This window comes from Somniosus microcephalus, chromosome 3 (assembly GCF_052327205.1).
Source record: "Somniosus microcephalus isolate GS21.2 chromosome 3, FLI_Smic_1.0, whole genome shotgun sequence".
Classification (NCBI taxonomy): Eukaryota; Metazoa; Chordata; class Chondrichthyes; order Squaliformes; family Somniosidae; genus Somniosus; species Somniosus microcephalus.
In genome coordinates this window covers 123782389-123800009 of record NC_140989.1, presented here as the reverse complement: position 1 = coordinate 123800009, position 17621 = coordinate 123782389, and the positions used below count along the sequence as shown (strand labels likewise).

The window sequence follows — 17621 nt, the reverse complement described above, 5'->3', positions numbered from 1 at the left end:
TGTGTGTTTAAACCACCTAGATTCTCCAGCAGCAATCAAAGTAGACTTAGCTACTATGGTGTGTTAGGGTGCTAAAAGAGTATTACATCTGTAGGATTCCTTTAACTGTTTGCAGATGAGAGGATAACATTTATTGTCTTGTGTTTTGCATGGTACCAAGTTGTCCATTCATCTGTTTTTAATGACTATTTTGTTCATTGATCAGATTTTTACAAATAATTTTGGTAAAGCCTCCATTAACCTATAGCCATTAACGTAGGTTGTATTTGCTGAATGCCTTGCAAATATGAAACTGTATTGACTACACACACACATATCTACCTAAAGAATTGTATTATCAACCATGTAAACCTTTATACTGTATGCCAACACTAACCAGGGGCACTCAGTTCAAAACTAATTGTAGGTAAATTCCAATGAAACGGCTGAGTACTAATGGACCCTCCTGTACTGCAGGCGGACCTATACAGGGCAGATAACTTACAAATTTGTATTCCAGCTCAATGCATCAATAACACAAAGCTCACAGGCCTTCGGTTCATTTAATTTGTCACTACAATGGATTATGTCGGATGAACTGAAACAAACATTTGCACCCTTCTGATTACAAAATCAGGACAAATGCGGACTTCTGAACCGTGTAAAATGCCCTTCTTCCTTTGGCTTTATAAATGTACTCTGTCATGAAAATATAACACACATACATAAACAACTAGGATAGCTAAGTATCCGTCAGTGTAGCCAAGCTGTCAACACAACATAAAACTGGAAAAGCAACTGTTTACAATATATCAAACATTTTATACTTTAGAATATTGCAAGAAGACAGCAGCAAAATTTGTTAAGGAAATTTTTTTGGCACAGCGACTTATTATCACTCAGATACCAGCTTTTTCATTACCTCTGCAACTTTTTATACAAGATTGCAGTACTCAGGCAGCAATCACTACAATGTGATTTGATGGGCGATGTTGTGCCGCACTAAATCATTTGCCTTAACTACCAATTTATTCAGTCAACCAATTTAATTGTTAGTTAATTGCCCTTAAGAGTTCAATCAGGGACACAAAATAATTGTTGCTAAGCAATGCAATAATTTCAGAAAGATAGAGACAGACACACAAATAAAAACCCATGGAGGTCAATCTACTTTAGAGACATATTTGGCCTGTTTGGGAGTGACACTGGGCCATTTAGGGTAACAGCACTCTAGCGGGAACAAAATAAGGCACTGAACTCACACCTCCAGTATTGCAGGATAGGATCTCTGACATTGGCCAAAACTGCAACATACAGACCACTATATAAAAAAGAGGAAGCAGGATAAGAAAATGTGAATACAATTTCTAACTCGTAAGCAAGCTAACCCAACAACTCATGAACAGAGCCGTGAGAGCAAATACAGTCAATGTCAAGTTGGACACCAGGCTTCTCATGCACTCGTGTCAGCTTGGCTCCACTGGTAGCATTTTCAACCAAGTCAGAAGGTTGTGGATTTAAGTGCCAGTACTTGAGCACATAATCTGGGCTATTATTTCAATACAATACTGAGGGAGTGCTGCATTGTTGGTGGTGCTCTTTTTCAAATCAAATATTAAACCAAGGCCCCATCTGCCATGCCTGGACGTAAAAGATCCCATGGCAGTATCCGAAGAAGAACACGTTCTCCTCGTTTTCAGGCTTACATCCTGCCCCATTTGTTGTTTGTGGGATCTTGCTGCAAGAAAAATAGTTTGCCTTGTTTGCCTACATAACAACAGTGAATGCAAAGTAATCTATTGGTTGTAAAGCACTTTGGGACATCCTAAGGAGGTGATAAGGTATTACATGAATGCATTGACCTCTTTACACCATTTTAGGTAAGTATTAGAAAAAGTATAAATTGTAAAAGTAGATCTAAATTTTAATTTAAAATCATGTTGATACATGGGATGCAATGTGGCTCTGGTGATATTATTGTAATATTTATTTTCCCCCTCATTCAGAATTGTGAGGAGGATAGTGTGATCAACCATGTCAAAGGCTACAGGCAGGTCAAGAAGGACAACAAGGTATAGTTTATCATGGTCACAGTCACATAGGACGTAATTTGCGACTTTGATAAGGGCTGTTTCAGTGCTGTGGCAGGCGCGGAAACCTGTGGAGGGGTTCAAACATGGAGTTGCGGGAGAGATGGGAACAGATTTGGGAGGTGACAACACGTTCAAGGTCTTTGAAGAGGTAAGGGAGGTTGGAGATGCGGTGATAGTTTGCAAGGACAGAGGGGTCAAGGGTGGGTTTTTTGAGGAGGGGGTAGATGACAGCATATTTGAAGGGGAGGGGGGCAGTACCCAAGGAGAGGGAGCCATTAATATCAGCTAACATGGGAGCCAGGAAGGGAAGTTGGGTGATCAGCTGTTTGGTGGGAATAGGATCGAGGGAGCAGGAAGTGGGTCTCATGGACAAGATGATCTCGGAGTGAGCATGAGGGGAGATCGGAGAGAAACTAGAGAAAGATGCGAGTTCAGGGCTAGGGCAGGGGAAAGGAGGGAAGCGGCAGAGGCAGCTGAATGGATGGTCTCAATCTTAGTGACAAAGAAGTCCAGGAGCTTCTCGCACTTGTTGGAGGTGAGGGTGGAGGAGGACAGGGGAGGGGTTTAAGACAACAGTTTGTAGCGAAGAGAAGCGGGGATTATCTTTGCATTTCAGGATGATCCTGGAATAGTGAGCAATTTTGGCTGATGAGAGCAGGACCCAATAGTACTTTATGTCGTCCAGCCAGACCTGGCGTTGAATGGCTAAACCAGCTGTCCACCATGAATGTTCAAGTCTGTGTCCCTTGGACGTACGGGATCGGAGATGAGGGCCGTACCAGGGAGAATGACCAGGGTGGGACAGAGTTTTACTGGGGACAAGGGCAAAGGTGAAGGTGAGGGTGTGATTGATCAGATCGGTAGCTGCAGAAATGTCATGACAAATGGCGGGCCAAAGGCTAGCAATTGGGAATTTGAAAGTGCAGTTGTAAGTGATTTGCGGGAAGTTTTTTTTCCGGGGCGGACACAGAAGGAAGTGGGGTTGGGAGGGGGACGGTGGATGTGGGTGGAGAGGGATACAAGGAAGTGATCAGAGATGGCCTTATCTGTGATTGACACGATGGGAGTTGAGAGGCCACATGAGATGGCAAGGTCCAGGCAGTAGCCGTAAATATGGGTAGTAGAGTTTATATGGAGAGAGAGGTTAAGGGAAGACAGGAGGGCAGTGAACTCAGAGGAGGTAGGGCATGATCAATTGAGATGGAGGTTGAAATCACCAAGGATGAGAGGTCATAGTGCAAAGGCTGAGGGAGTTAAGAAATGAAGATATCTCAGTGAGAAACTTGGCATGGTACTCGAGTGGGCGGTAGAGAACGAGGATTTTAAAGGAGGTGAGAGGGGTGGAACAAGGCGAGATGCTCAAAGGAAGAGTATGTACCAGCGGAGTAGGGGACAGACCAATGTGTGATCTGATGATGAGGGCCACATCGCCAGTGCGTAATATAACAGAATGCCACCTGGTATAGTCAGGCGGGGAAGCTTCATTAAGGGAGAAACTTGTCATCACCTGTGAGCCACGTTTCTGTCAAGGCCGATGTCGATGCAACCATCCATAATAAGGTCATAGATGGCAAGGCCCTTGTTCACAAGTGAACAGACATTCTGGAGGGAGATGTGGAAAGGGGTGGTAATAACTGATCCGCTGGCAGAGTCCACAGGGTCAGCCCTAGGAGGGGTGAACTTCAATAGTTTAAAGATTAATAGTAGAGAACGTACACAAAATTGTCTTTATACTATATGCTATTGCCAGATTAATGAACACTAGCATTAGAAGTTCTCCAATTGAATACTGCAATCTCTGGTCTGAGAGAAACCAATGGAATGGACTTGGTTCTACTGTCTTGATATTAATTAAACATAAGCACAAAAATTATAGCACCATTATCAATACGGAACATATGGTCGCCAATTTTATTTTTGATAAAACATTTTATAAAATACTTGTCTGCATAATCCCACAGCCCAAAAATTTGTGCTAGGCCCATACCAGTTTTTTTCTCATCCTTTTCACATCTGTAGGGATATAAGAGAAACATTTTTGTTCCTGGCTAATTAGTGAGATGCTGACTTAAAAAAAATGCATTTAAGCGCATCCAAAAACATAACTTTGCTATTTCCTAAATACACTCTTTCAATATCTGAAGTGTAGAAAGCCAAGAAACTTGCATTATTTAGAAAAAGTTAAAGATCTCCTGATGGCTCAGTTGGTAAAGGCAGTGTGTAACTGAGTCACACAGGCTCTAAGCTTGATTCTCAGGCTCTGTTGAGTTAGCTGATCTCAATCATAGTGGCGGCAGTGTTTTATAATTGGCCTCAGTACACTGGGCCATGGACGAGAACATCCTCCACTTGCTGCTCCCGCCTGCCGCTCCGACACCTTGCACACTTAAACGTTTGGGAACATTAAATAAAGGTAGACACTGAACTGTACTTTAATTCTTTAAAAAACATTGTATACCAACACTTCCAGATATGAGTTTAGTTGCCTAAATTGCACACCCTAATGCTGGAAACTCACACAGCCACGCTACACATAGCATACAAATAACTATCAGAAATCTAGCTAATATCTACTTAGAAACTGCAAATACACTTAATACTGTTTGTGAATTTCCAATGTGAATACAGTATTTAGAAGTACTAACAGTCACCCCCCATTTAAAACATTGAGCTTTTCTGTTGAAAGGGATGGATAGAATAATTGAAAGCAGTTGAAAGCTTAGAACCTAATCATCTCAAATGTCTAGCATATTTTGACAGTTCCATAATAAGCAATCACAGCCAATTTTTGTAGGAAGCAAATTGACAAATTTTCAAAGCAAAGCTTCCTAGCTATTTTCAAATAATCATCAAATGTTTCTTGAAGCATTTTTATTCTCCTATCCCAAGCTTCAGTAAGAAATATCATGCACAAATAGGCATTGTTGGATACACTGCCATTGCTAAGATAAAATACAATCTACAGCTCAAATAATTCTACCCAGGGATTAACATTTCTGAGGTTCAGCCAGAGATTATGTGTGTGGATCTTGAATTTCATCATCTCCCCATGGCACAATAGCTTATTCTTACTTTTTTTCATTTATTCTTTGATGCAGCGTCAGGAAAGCTTAGCCTCGCTGCTGCATTCATTTCATCTCTGCATTGAGTAGCCACCCAACGGCCCAGATAACTTGCTGATTTTGGTCTTCCAGGGTCACTTGATTTTGAATCCTGCAACTATACTGTACAACACTAATTAAATGCTGCCCCCATGTGGCCAACAGACAACATAAATCAGACATAACTGATCTTTGAAAATTTTAGGGCAAGTGTGGGAAGGGCCTGCATTATCTAAAAATATGAAAACAACTGAACATTTCCCATTCAATTAAAAACTGAAAGCTGTTTCATGTTTTGGTCCTAAATGATGAACTAATTCAATTACATACTTTCCAATTCCCACTTCCTCCTGTCCCACCTAGGATTATTTTCCCCTATTTTATAATGTTTATTTTAAAGGTTTGTAAGACACCAGCTACGGAGTTCATTTCAGTTTATCTTCCCTCAGAATGGGAACTGTCCCTGTATGTGCTTTATACAAGCCTATAAAATGGTAAGTACAAAATGGAAAACAAATTGCTGGGCTGGGGATGGGGGGAGAGGCAAGAAGAACAGGCAGGAGAAACTCTATGGGAAATGATGGGTTATGAAATGGTTTTATTGGGGATTAGTTCATCATACAAGAGTAAATCATGAAACAGCTTTCAGTACTGTAGTATCAATGGCTTCTTAACTGAATGGGTAATCTTCAGTTGTTTTAATGTTGCTAGATAATTCAGGCCCTCCCACTCCCACCCTGAACAACACTGGCCCGGAATTTGAAGTGAGCAGCGAAGCGAAGGCATTCGCTGCTAAGGATCTCGCAATCCCTGTGTCAAGAACTTCAGGTTTTCCGACCTTCAGTTCAATTCAATGGAACTTATTGGGGATCCCCTTATTCGAACTGCTGTGATTGGTCTAAGCAGCCAATCAAAAGGCAGAATTCGCACAGACAGCGAACAAGGAAGTGAATAAGCCCTTAAAATTCTAACTTTTTAAAATAGCTAGAAAGAGAAAAAGATTGGGGCACTCAAGGTGAAAAGGCAAACCTGAAATAAAGATGGACAAACTTTTAAAAATCATTCTTTTGAAATGTTTCTTAAAATTGTAAATTTTTATTTAAATGGTCAAATTTCACGCTGCACAAAATTAAAATTAGTTTTCCAGGCCCTTAATGCGTGTTTAGCATAACATAAGAAACAGGAGCAGGAGTAGGCCATTTGGCCCTTCGAGCCTGCTCCGCCATTCAATAAGGTCATGGCTGATCTACCTCATCTCCACTTTCCTGAACTATCCCTTGATTCCTTTAATATTCAAAAATCTATCGATCTCTGTCTTGAATATACTCAACGACTGAGCCTCCACAGCCCTCTGGGGTAGAAAATTCCAAAGATTCACCACCCTCTGAGTGAAGAAATTTATCCTCATCTCAGTCCTAAATGGCTGACCCCTTATTCTGAGACTGTGACCCCTGGTTCTAGACTCCCCAGCCAGGGGAAACATCCTCCCTGCATCTACCCAGTCAAGCCCTGTAAGAATTTTGTATGTTTCAATGAGATCACCTCTCATTCTTCTAAACTCTGGAGAATATAGGCCTAGTTTACTCAATCTGTCCTCAGAGGACAATCCCCCCATCCCAGGAATCAGCCTGGTGAACCTTCGTTGCACTCCCTCTATGGCAAGTACCTGTATATCCTTCCTTAGGTAAGGAGACTAAAACACTCTGTTTTCTGTCGGTTAACCAATCCTCAATCCATGCTAGTATATTACCCCCAATCCCATGAGCCCTAATTTTGTTTAATAAACTCTTGTGGCACTTTATCGAATAGCTTCTGGAAATCCAAATACACCACATCCACTGGTTCCCCCTCATCCATTCTGCTAGTTACAACCTCAAAAAACTCTACAGATTTGTCAAACACAATTTGCTTTTCATAAATCCGTGTTGACTCTGCCCAACCCTATTATTATTTTCTAAGTGCCCCGTTACCACTTAAAACGCCAGTTACACCTAATCCTGTTGGGTCTAATTTTTAGTGGGGAATTTAACAGCGTGGAAGAGCCGAAATTTTCATCAGTTTCTCTGATTTGGGTGATTACGCAGATTACCGGCTCTGTTGGGGGGGCGGGTGGGAGCCTATTTTGGAGATGTCAATGACAGACCGCAACTTCGGGATTTCCACGTTAGCCTGCGCATCCGCCAAATTCCAAAGCTGCAATCAGTTTCAAAGGCAGAATGATGGCGAATGCTGCCAGTTAACCTTCATCTCGACCGCAAATGCCGGGCCATAATTTCTCCAAGCTGAGCCGAAGAATCTTGTGAATTAACATAACAGAATGCCAGCAGCAATCATTTATTGAAGACCAGGAAGAAAGTCTGTGAGTCCCTGTCATTGATAAAAGTTAATTTCACAGATTAATACTAAGTTAAAAGTGACAAAATAAAATCTAACTGCTTGCACGACAAACAGACTGATACAGGGCCATAAAAGTAGTCAAATTCATCAGTAACTGGATTGATTTATTCAAAAAAAAATTGGAGTTGACTTGATATCAAAGCAGTACAATGCCTACAAATTTTTACTTTCTTCAGCTTGGGTAGGTAGATGCAGACACGGCTACTTCAGATTTATTCATTTTAATTTCCTCTGAGCACGGGAGACCAAGGACTGGAATTTTGTCTTTTTCACACTCTAATTAACTGTACAGCAAATTAGATTGCCTAATCAGAATGAAAGGCAGACAAAGACTGTTGTTATCTCTGAAATGAGATCAAAATTTTGCTACAGTTTGCAATTCAAAGACTAATGTTAAGACATTAGAGTAAGGGCATCGCAAGTCACACCATGGACTCCTTTGTCCTTGCAACTACAAGATCAATTAAATTTCGCCATTAAGACCATGAAAAATGTGGAAGCACTTCATTATCATTTTCAGTCAGCAAATCATAGGCCACAGTAAATGCACAACTGAAGCAGAATCCTTGCATGGTCATCCTGAAATAGGATAGAAATTATCAAATTATCCAAATAGTTTTAATCACAGGGGGGTGTCAGATAATCAGAAAAGTTGCCCAAAACACTACATTGATTACTTCACAAATATTTTTCAGTTTAGGAGAATATACAGTTGACAGGAAATCTCATCTTGGCCAAACCAAGTTTTAGGATTTACTGAAATTTTTGTATGGCTTTCATTGATAAAATAAACAGGTGTAAAAACAGTAAAGTACATGATCCCGAGGTGGCTTTATGTTATTCAAAATGATGTGAATACCAAATGTAAATCATAGACATGAAGAAAGAACTGTTGAAAGGAAGCACATGCCCATTTTTAACTTATAAATTCTTTTGAAGTTGGGATTTTGAGACGACTAATACTACAGGTGCGTAATCATATCAAGAATGACACACAGGTCACTTCATGGGGCACCAGTGTGAACAAAATCTGATAAACCATTTGCATTACTATATATTGTTCCCTTGTTGTGCCTGATGATCACGTTAAATGCCTGTATGGCAATACACTAATGCAGAAAAAGTTCATTTTTTTTGTCTGCTGAATTTAGCTATACCAGAAGATTATGGTCAGAATAATGTATTGTGTAAATCATGTACTGTAAACATAAGCTCACTGAGTCTCTATAACGCCCACAAACTGAGATTCTTTTTTGATCGATGAGTGCCCCATTTCTCGCAGCAGTTTGTATCTCAGGTAAACACAGGGTCAGTGCTGTTCCCTTCAGTCAGCACAGCTCCAATAAACCTGTCAGAAGCATCCATGTAAACCACAAACTCCCCAAGTATACTCAGGTCTGGTTAAAACAAGCCCTGCGCTCAATGTCTCCTTCAGCCATTAAAAAGCAAATCGCTTGTCGCTCACTCCACCTGTTGTGGTCAGGTATCGAAGTGGCTTTTTTCTATAAATTATAAAATTCCAATAGTAGCTTAGCATGCCAAGAGAAGCCTGTGCCTGCTTCATTGTTGCAGAGTAGGACCGTTGTGAGACGGTTTGCAATTCTCCATTCCAACATGGTGGCTGTAGTACAGCACTTCTGTTGTACCAACATGATCACTTTTTTGGTTTTAATGGCTAATCCTGCCTTTGTGAAGGGGTTGGATCGGGTGGATGCGGGGAGGATGTTCCCGATGATGGGTGAAACTAGAACTAGGGGGCATAGTCTTAGAATAAGGGGCTGCTCTTTCAAAACTGAGATGAGGAGGAACTACTTCACTCAGAGGGTGGTAGGTCCATGGAATATGCTGCCCCAAAAAGCTGTAGAAGCTACATCATTACATAAATTTAAAACAGAAATAGACAGTTTCCTAGAAGTAAAGGGAATTAAGGGTTACGGGGAGCGGGCAGGAATTTGGACAGGAGTCTAGGTTCGGATCGGACATGGCCCTGTGGGCAGCGGAGCGGGCCCAGGGGCTGTGTAGCCTGATCCTGCTCCTATTTCGTGTGTCTAATTCTGTTAGATTCAGGAGATGGTTCTGTGATAGTAGATTGGCGGTTAGGATCAGATCAGCCATGATCTTATTGAACGGTGGAGCAAGCTCGAGGGGCCGATTGGCCTACTCCTGCTCCTATTTCTTATGTTATGTTCTTTTGTAGCTAGATCAGTATATTAGTGATGTAAATGAGAGGTTCGTCCCGAGTCCTGCTACAATAGATTAATTCTTGGGATGAGAGGGTTGTCCTATGAGGAGAGATTGAGTGGATTGGGCCTATATTCTCTGGTGTTCAGAAGAATGAGAGGTGATCTCATTGAAACATATAAGATTCTGAGAGGGCTTGACAGGGTAGATGCTGAGAGGTTGTTTCCTCTGGCTGGAGAGTCTAGAACAAGGGGTCATAGTCTCAGGAGAAAAGGTCAGCCATTTAGGTCAGGGATGAGAAGAAATTTCTTCACTCAGAGGGTTGTGAATTTTTGTAATTCTCTACCCTAGCGGGCTGTGGATGCTCAGTCGTTCTATTCAACGCTAAGATCGATAGACTTTTGGACTCTAAGGGAATCGAGGGATATGGTAATTGGGTGGGAAAGTGGAGTTGAGGTTGAAGATCAGCCATGATCTTATTGAATGGCGGAGCAGGCTTGAAGGGCTGTAGGGCCTACTCCTGCTCCTATTTTTTATGTTCTTATGTTTTCCAAAATTCCATAGATTCTAGAGCGGTTCCCGCGGATTGGAAGGTGGCAAATGTAACCTACTATTTAAGAAAGGAGGGAGAGAGAAAACGGGGAACTACAGACCAGTTAGCCTGACATCAGTAGTAGAGAAAATGCTAGAATTTATTATTAAGGGCGTGTTAACAGGGCACTTCGAAAATAATGATAGGATTGGGCAGAGTCAACATGGATTTATGAAAGGGAAATCGTGTTGGACGAATCTGTAAGAGTTTTTTTGAGGTTGTAACTAACAGAATAGATAAGGGGGAAACCAGTGGATGTGGTGTACAGTATTTGGATTTTCAGAAGGCATTCAATAAGGTGCCACACAAGAGGTTATTAAACAAAATTAGGGCTCATGGGATTGCGGGTAATATACTAGCATGGATTGAGGATTGGTTAACGGACAGAAAACAGAGAGTAGGAATAAACGGGTCATTTTTGGGTTGGCATGCTGTAACTAGTGGGGTACCGCGAAGATCAGTGCTTGGGCCTCAGCTATTCACAATCTACATCAATGATTTGGATGAGGGGACCAAATGTAATATATCCAAATTTGCTGATGATACAATGCTGGGTGGGAATGTAAGTTGTGAGGAGGATGCAAGGAGGCTTCAAGGGGATATAGACAGGCTAAGTGAGTGGACAAGAACATGGCAAACAGAATATAATGTGGAGAAATGTGAAGTTATCCACTTTGGTAGGAAAAACAGAAAAGCAGAGTCTTTTTTAAATGGTGAGCGATTGGGAAATATTGGTGTTCAGAGGGACCTGGGTGTCCTTGTACAAGAATCCATGCAGATACAGCAAGCAATTAGGAAAGCAAATGGTATGTTGGCCTTTATTACAAGAGGATTTGAGTATAAGAGTAAAGACATCTTACTGCAATTATATAGGACCCTGGTGAGAGCACATCTGGAGTATTGTGTACAGATTTGGTCTTCTTACCTATGGAAGGATATACGTGCCATAGAGGGAGTGCAACGAAGGTTCACCAGACTGATTCCTGGGATGGGGGGTTTTCCTATGAGGAGAGATTGAGTACACTAGGCCTATATTCTCTAGAGTTTAGAAGAATGAGAGGTGATCTCATTGAACCATACAAAATTCTTACAGGGCTTGACAGGGTAGATGCAGGGAGGATAGGGAGTCTAGAACCAGGGGTCATAATCTCAGAATAAGGGGTCGGCCGTTTAGGATTGAGATGAGGAGAAATTTCTTCAAGCAGAGGGTGGTGAACCTTTGGAATTCTCTACCCCAGAGGGCTGTGGAGGATCAGTCATTGAATATATTCAAGACAGAGATCGATAGATTTTTGAATATTAAGGAGATCAAGGGATATGGCGATAGTGCAGGAATGTGGAGATGAGGTAGAAGATCAGCCATGATCTTATTGAATGGCGGAGCAGGCTCGAAGGGCCAAATGGCCTACTCCTGCTCCTATTTCTTATGTTCTTATGTTCTAATAACAACTTACAGCTATATAGCGCCTTTTAACACAGAAAAGTGTCCCAAGGCACTTCACAGAGGCATAATTAGACAAAAATGGTCGCCAAGCCAGAGAAACAGATATAGGTGAGGAGACCAAAAGTTGAATGGTGGAGGGGTTTAGGGGGGGGAATTCCAGAGCCGACCTAGATGGCCGAAGGCATGGCCGGCAATGGTGGGGCGAAGGGTTTGCACAAGAGGCCACAGGAGGAGGAACGGAGCGTTCTGGGGAGGGGTTTGCAGGGCTGGAGGAAGTTACAGATATAGGGAAGGGCATATGACAATGACATCCAAATCCTTTGTACAATTCCTAACCCCCATTAAGACAGTTGCTGGAACACGAGTGATATATTTTTTATCCTGAAGGATATGGCCATAAACTCAATCCTTGCAGGTGTAATAAATGTGAAATGCACATTTCACTACACACATTGAGCTTTAGCACTTACGGCACCTGCAATATACTTTGGCCACATGGAGTCACGGGGTACTTAGCAACCCCTTACTTCTCATCCATCCAAGACGTAGAATCATCAGCAACCTTTCTTAGGAATGATTTATTCCCAAATCTAGCATTCCCTATGCTTCCTTTTCTGCGTGTTCCCACGCTCTATGTGGGTCTGAATAGGGAACTGATGTCCCAGAAACACGATACCAATCACTCCCATCACATACAACGACGTTTGCGTGAAAACAATGGTTTAAACAATGTGTAACAATAACTACTTGCATTTATAAAGCAACTTTATATGGATAGTGTGCTTGAAAAGAAAAAACAAATCCTGTAAGTAACTGAAGGTAGATGATTGCAATCAGGTTTCCTGTGAATTATGTGTTAATGGAATTATCTTGGTGGAGTAAAGTCTTGAGTTATCACATTAACATGGTAAACCCCTAGATAGAGGTGCCTCCTGTCCTATCTGCTAAAGAGGAAAGTAATGCAGTAAAACATCACAAGGTGCTTCACAGAAGCAAAAGCATGCACAAATCAGCAGAAAAGTTAAAGGTGACAGAAAGCATGGTTGAAAAGGTAGATTTTGAAGATGCTTTTTAAGGTGGGGAGAAAGATAGCAAGATAGAGGAAGCTGAGGAGTTCCAGAATGCAGGGCAAAAGCAGCTGAAGGCCCTGAAAGGTCAGAGTCAGAACAGTGAAAGGCACATACTGGCATGTAGGGCTAGAGGAGATTGAAACAATAGTGAGGAATAAGGCTATGCAGAGATTTTTAGACAAGGACAAGAATTTTAAATTTAATACATTGTTGGACAGAGAGTCAATAATTCTGTAGACTGCTGTCTCTGGATCAATTTCCCCAATGAGCTATCCTTATTCTCGGCTAATAAATGAACTACATTACCTTCCTCTTTAGCAGATGGGACAGGAGGCACCTCTATCTAGGGGTTTACCATGTTAATGTGATAACTCAACACTTTACTCCACCAAGATAATTCCATTAACACATAATTCACAGGAAACCTGATTGCAATCATCTACCTTCAGTTACTTACAGGATTTGTTTTTTCTTTTCAAGCACACTATCCATATTAACCTTGGTGTAAAAGTTTTGTGAAATAGCACCATCAATCCACCATGTGGCAGTACAAGCACTGGAAACAAGTTGTAAAAGCAGTAGATCAAGAGTCCCCAAAAACAACTCTTCCCCAGAGTCTACACATCATTCTTTTAAATGAACAAAATCCAAAGTCAGAAACTACTTTGCTAACCTAAATCAAATATAATAGAGGGGGTGAAGGAGTTCCAGAGTGTGGGGAAAAGCACTTTTATTCTTTAAAAGTAAGTGAGCTAAAAGGGCACTACGGTCATGAAAGGTGTCTGCAAATCACTAGTCATGTTCACTTTTGGACACCACACCTCAGGAAGGATATGTTGGCCTTGGAAGGAGTACAGCACAGATTCACCAGAATGATCCTCGGGCTTAAAGGGTTAAGTTATGAGGACAGGTTACATAAACATGGCTTGCATTCCCATGAGTTTAGTAGGTTGAGAGGTGATCTAATCAAGGTCTTTAAAACGATAAAGAGATTTGATAGGGTAGATACAGAGAAACTATTTCCTCTGGTGGGGAAATCTGAAACAAGGGGGCATAATCTTAAAATTAGAGCTAGGTCATAGAAACACAGAAGATAGGAGCAGGAGTAGGCCATTCGGCCCCTCGAGCCTGCTCCGCCATTCAACGAGATCATGGCTGATCATCCAAATTCAGTACCCTGTCCCTGCCTTCTCCCCATATCCCTTGATCCCTTTAGCCTTAAGAAATATATCTAACTCCTTCTTTAATATATTTAATGAATTGGCCTCAACTGCCTTCTGTGGTAGAGAATTCCACAGGTTCACCACTCTCTGGGTGAAGAAATTCCTCCTCATCTCTGTCCTAAATGGCTTACCCCTTATCCTTAGACTGTGACCCCTGGTTCTGGACTCCCCGGCCATCGGGAACATCCTTCCTGCATCTAGTCTGTCTAGTCCGGTTAGAATTTTATACGTTTCAATGAGATCCCCTCTCATTCTTCTAAACTCCAGCGAGTGTAAGCCCAATCGACCCAATCTCTCCTCATACGTCATTCCTGCCATCCCAGGTATCAGCCTGGTGAATCTTCGCTGCACTCCCTCCATGGCAAGAACATCCTTCCTCAGATAAGGCGACCAAAACTGCACACAACACTCAAGGTGTGGTCTCACCAAGGCCCTGTACAACTGCAGAAGGGGGTGTTAGAGGTGATTATGCCCCCTTGTTACAAAGGAAATAGTTTCTCTGTATCTACCCTATCAAATCTCTATCATTTTAAAGACCTTGATTAGATCACCTCTAACAAGGGAGTATAATCTTAAAATTAGAGCTAGGTCATTTAAGAGTTGAGTCACAGATCAGCCATGATCTAACTGAATGGTGGAACAGTTTAGAGGGGCTGAATGGCCTACTCCTGTTCCTACTGCACCTATGCTGGCTCTTTAAAAGAGCTTTCCACTTCATCCCATTCCCTTTTCCTTAAATCCCTCCATGGCCTCGTTGCTTCTCATCTGTGACCGTCTCCAGCACTACAACTCCCCCAGAATTCTCTGTTCCTCAAACTCTGGTGTCTTGTGCTCATATTGCATGTCCTCCAAAAGAAGAGGCTAGATACTCTTATCAAAAGGAAAGTCAGTATCAAATTACAAGAAATTCAAGTTCTCCAGTATGCCTTGCAAGTGTTCACAAAATCACAAGGTCCAGAAAATTTACTGCGCATACAGAATCTACAATTTTTTATTAGTTTATAAAACAAAATTAATTTTGGTTAACATTAATATTTTTTTTTTCGCAGGCAGAAATGTGACAAAATGAAAATTCTATTTTTCTCCCTTGCTAATTTCCACTCTCCTTTTGCAATGTCAGATGCAAGAATTTATCTGGAATATATACTTGTGTGACAACACCGCAGCACTGGAGCAAAGAGTTTGTTTTAAAATAAACATGCAATCCATAGCTTACCTGAAAAATGCAGGGCTTTGAAAGGGAATAAAATTGGTGAGAAAAAAAATAATAAAAGTATGCTTGCTGAGGGAATCCATTATATTCTTGTAATTTGACATCAACTTTCCTTTTGATAGACATGTGTAACCTCTCCTTCTGCAGGACATTAAGTACGAGCATAAAACAGCAAATTAATTTTTACATTGCCTTGACGTGGCCATCTAAAGAGATGTTTCCAGAGGTAGAGAGGTATTGGGTGGACCAGCTGGGAATCTCAGGTACCAGTTAAAAAACTGAACTCCCCCGATGGCTCATCATGGCTCCAATCTCAGAAATCCCTCGATTCAGGTAGGATCAGAATTGCTATTTCCAATTATTTTCAAACTGCTATCAGGATCTCTCATCATCTCATCCTTTAATGTTCACAACCTTCGCATTTCATTGCCAAGCAGAAATGCCATAGCTCCTTAGAATTTTTAGCCAGTACAATCTCACAAGCATTTAAACCAATTGTTCCACTAGCCTGGCTTCTGAAGCCTGTGGTGCATGCAATGTGCTGCCCAAGCCCCTGCTCACACTCACCATGGGTATCACACATCCAATCTCTGGCTCTGCCCGTTACCTCTTCCTCACTTCAGCGGTTCTCTCAAAGACACCAATATATTGTCTACAACCACTTTCACTTGTCCATCTCTCTCTGTCCCATAGTATCTCTCCAGTTCTGGCTTCTCTCTCTTTCTTTTGCAGGAGTGGGAATCCTGGTTGAATTTCCCCATGCTAATTAAGTAGCGTTGAGGCTAACTGAGATCAGTTAACTCAGCAGAAACTGAACAACTGAACCTGGATCCTCCTGGTTTGCATAGCTCAGCTATTCACCGGATAAACTTCCATCCATCAGTGGAACCCAAGAATGCCCCTTTTTACCACCACAATAAACTTCCAACTTTTAGCTGGAGGTTTAATAAGAGAGTCTGTTACAAGGAAGAATTTTTATGATATTGCAAACTACTAGAGTAAACTAGTTAAGTTACACCCTTAACACATACTCAATCATATCTCATTTTCTTACCTTCCCCCACAATTTAATTTTTATCTTTTGCACTTAAGTATCCCAACATTCAAAATTCAACAGCACATAATATATTCCAAGGCCTCTGCTAATGCTTCTCCATAACCAGCCTGTGGGCGGAATACACACAGATTTAATTGTCTGTTCTCCTCTATTTGACTTTCTCCCCTGTTCCCGTGTCACTTAATCAGCCGAGATCAAGGAATTCACACAGGCTGAGCTGTAAGCACTAACCAATGCGCTACCACCCATTAGATATTTTTAATATACACAGGTGCAGTTTCTGATTCTACGGTGCAATTCTCTTTGAAGTTGGTAGCAATGTGGGATCAGGTGATAGAAAAGTTTAATTTTATAAGAGCAATGACAATAAGCCTACCTTTTGTCCGCGTTATGCATCAGACGATTATTTTGGAAAATACATGTTGCGTTAAGAGTACATTAACACATCCTACCTAAATGAAGGTGAAACAGTGGTAATACTAAACTCACATTTTCTATAACAAAAGTCCATTCCTTGTCTTCAAATTCCTCAGCATGTGGATCCTGAAAAGAAAAAGAAATTAATACTTTTAATTATAATTTACACTTTTATTTTACCATAATTCCTAGTAACAAATGTCCACACCTACTATGAATACTGTACTATTCCAGGATCATTCTGGAATGCAAAGATAACCCCCAGCTTCTTTTCTCTACTGCAAACCGCTTTCTTAAATCCTTCTCCCCTGTCTCCTCCACCCTCACCTCCAACAACAAGTGCGAAGAGCTCATGGACTTCTTTGTCACTAAGATTGATCAGATCAGCTGCCTCTGCCACTTCACTTCCTTCCCTTCGTCCACTGGGCCAAACTTCCTCTAAAGTTCCCCCCTGCTCTAGCCCTGAGCTTGCATCATTCTCCAGTTTCTCTCCAGTCTTCCCTCATGCCCTCTGAGCTCATCTTGTCCATGAGACTACTTCCGCTCCCTCGACCCTACTCCCACTAAACTGCTGACCACCCAACTTCCTTTCCTGGCTCCCATATTGGTTGATACTGTTAACGGTTCTCTCTCCTCAGGTGCTGTCCCCCACTCTCCTTCAAATCTGCCATCATCACCCCTCTCCTCAAAAAAAACCCTTGACCAACGTTCCCTCCAAGCTGCGCAGTTGCACAGCTCTCTGCCGGTCCCATGCAGCCCGGGACCAGCTTTTCCAACTGTTAAATTTCGCACATGCGTGAAACTGTGAATGAGCCGTGCAACCCCTTAACGGGGCCGTGCACCGAAAAAAAATT

At 41.7% G+C, this 17621-nt stretch overlaps 1 protein-coding gene across 1 annotated transcript in view; it reads right to left on the bottom strand.

The window, feature by feature from the left end:
• Positions 1–17370, bottom strand: part of ehbp1 (EH domain binding protein 1) — a 321338-nt gene extending 303968 nt beyond the window's left edge. Inside the window, exons 1-2 of the mRNA XM_085977747.1 lie at positions 17352–17370; positions 16840–16916 (exon numbers count right to left, since the gene is read on the bottom strand). Of these exons, the coding sequence (XP_085833873.1) occupies positions 16840–16916; positions 17352–17370 (96 nt within the window). The remainder of the gene's footprint in view (positions 1–16839; positions 16917–17351) is intronic.
• Between the last annotated feature and the right edge of the window lie 251 nt (positions 17371–17621).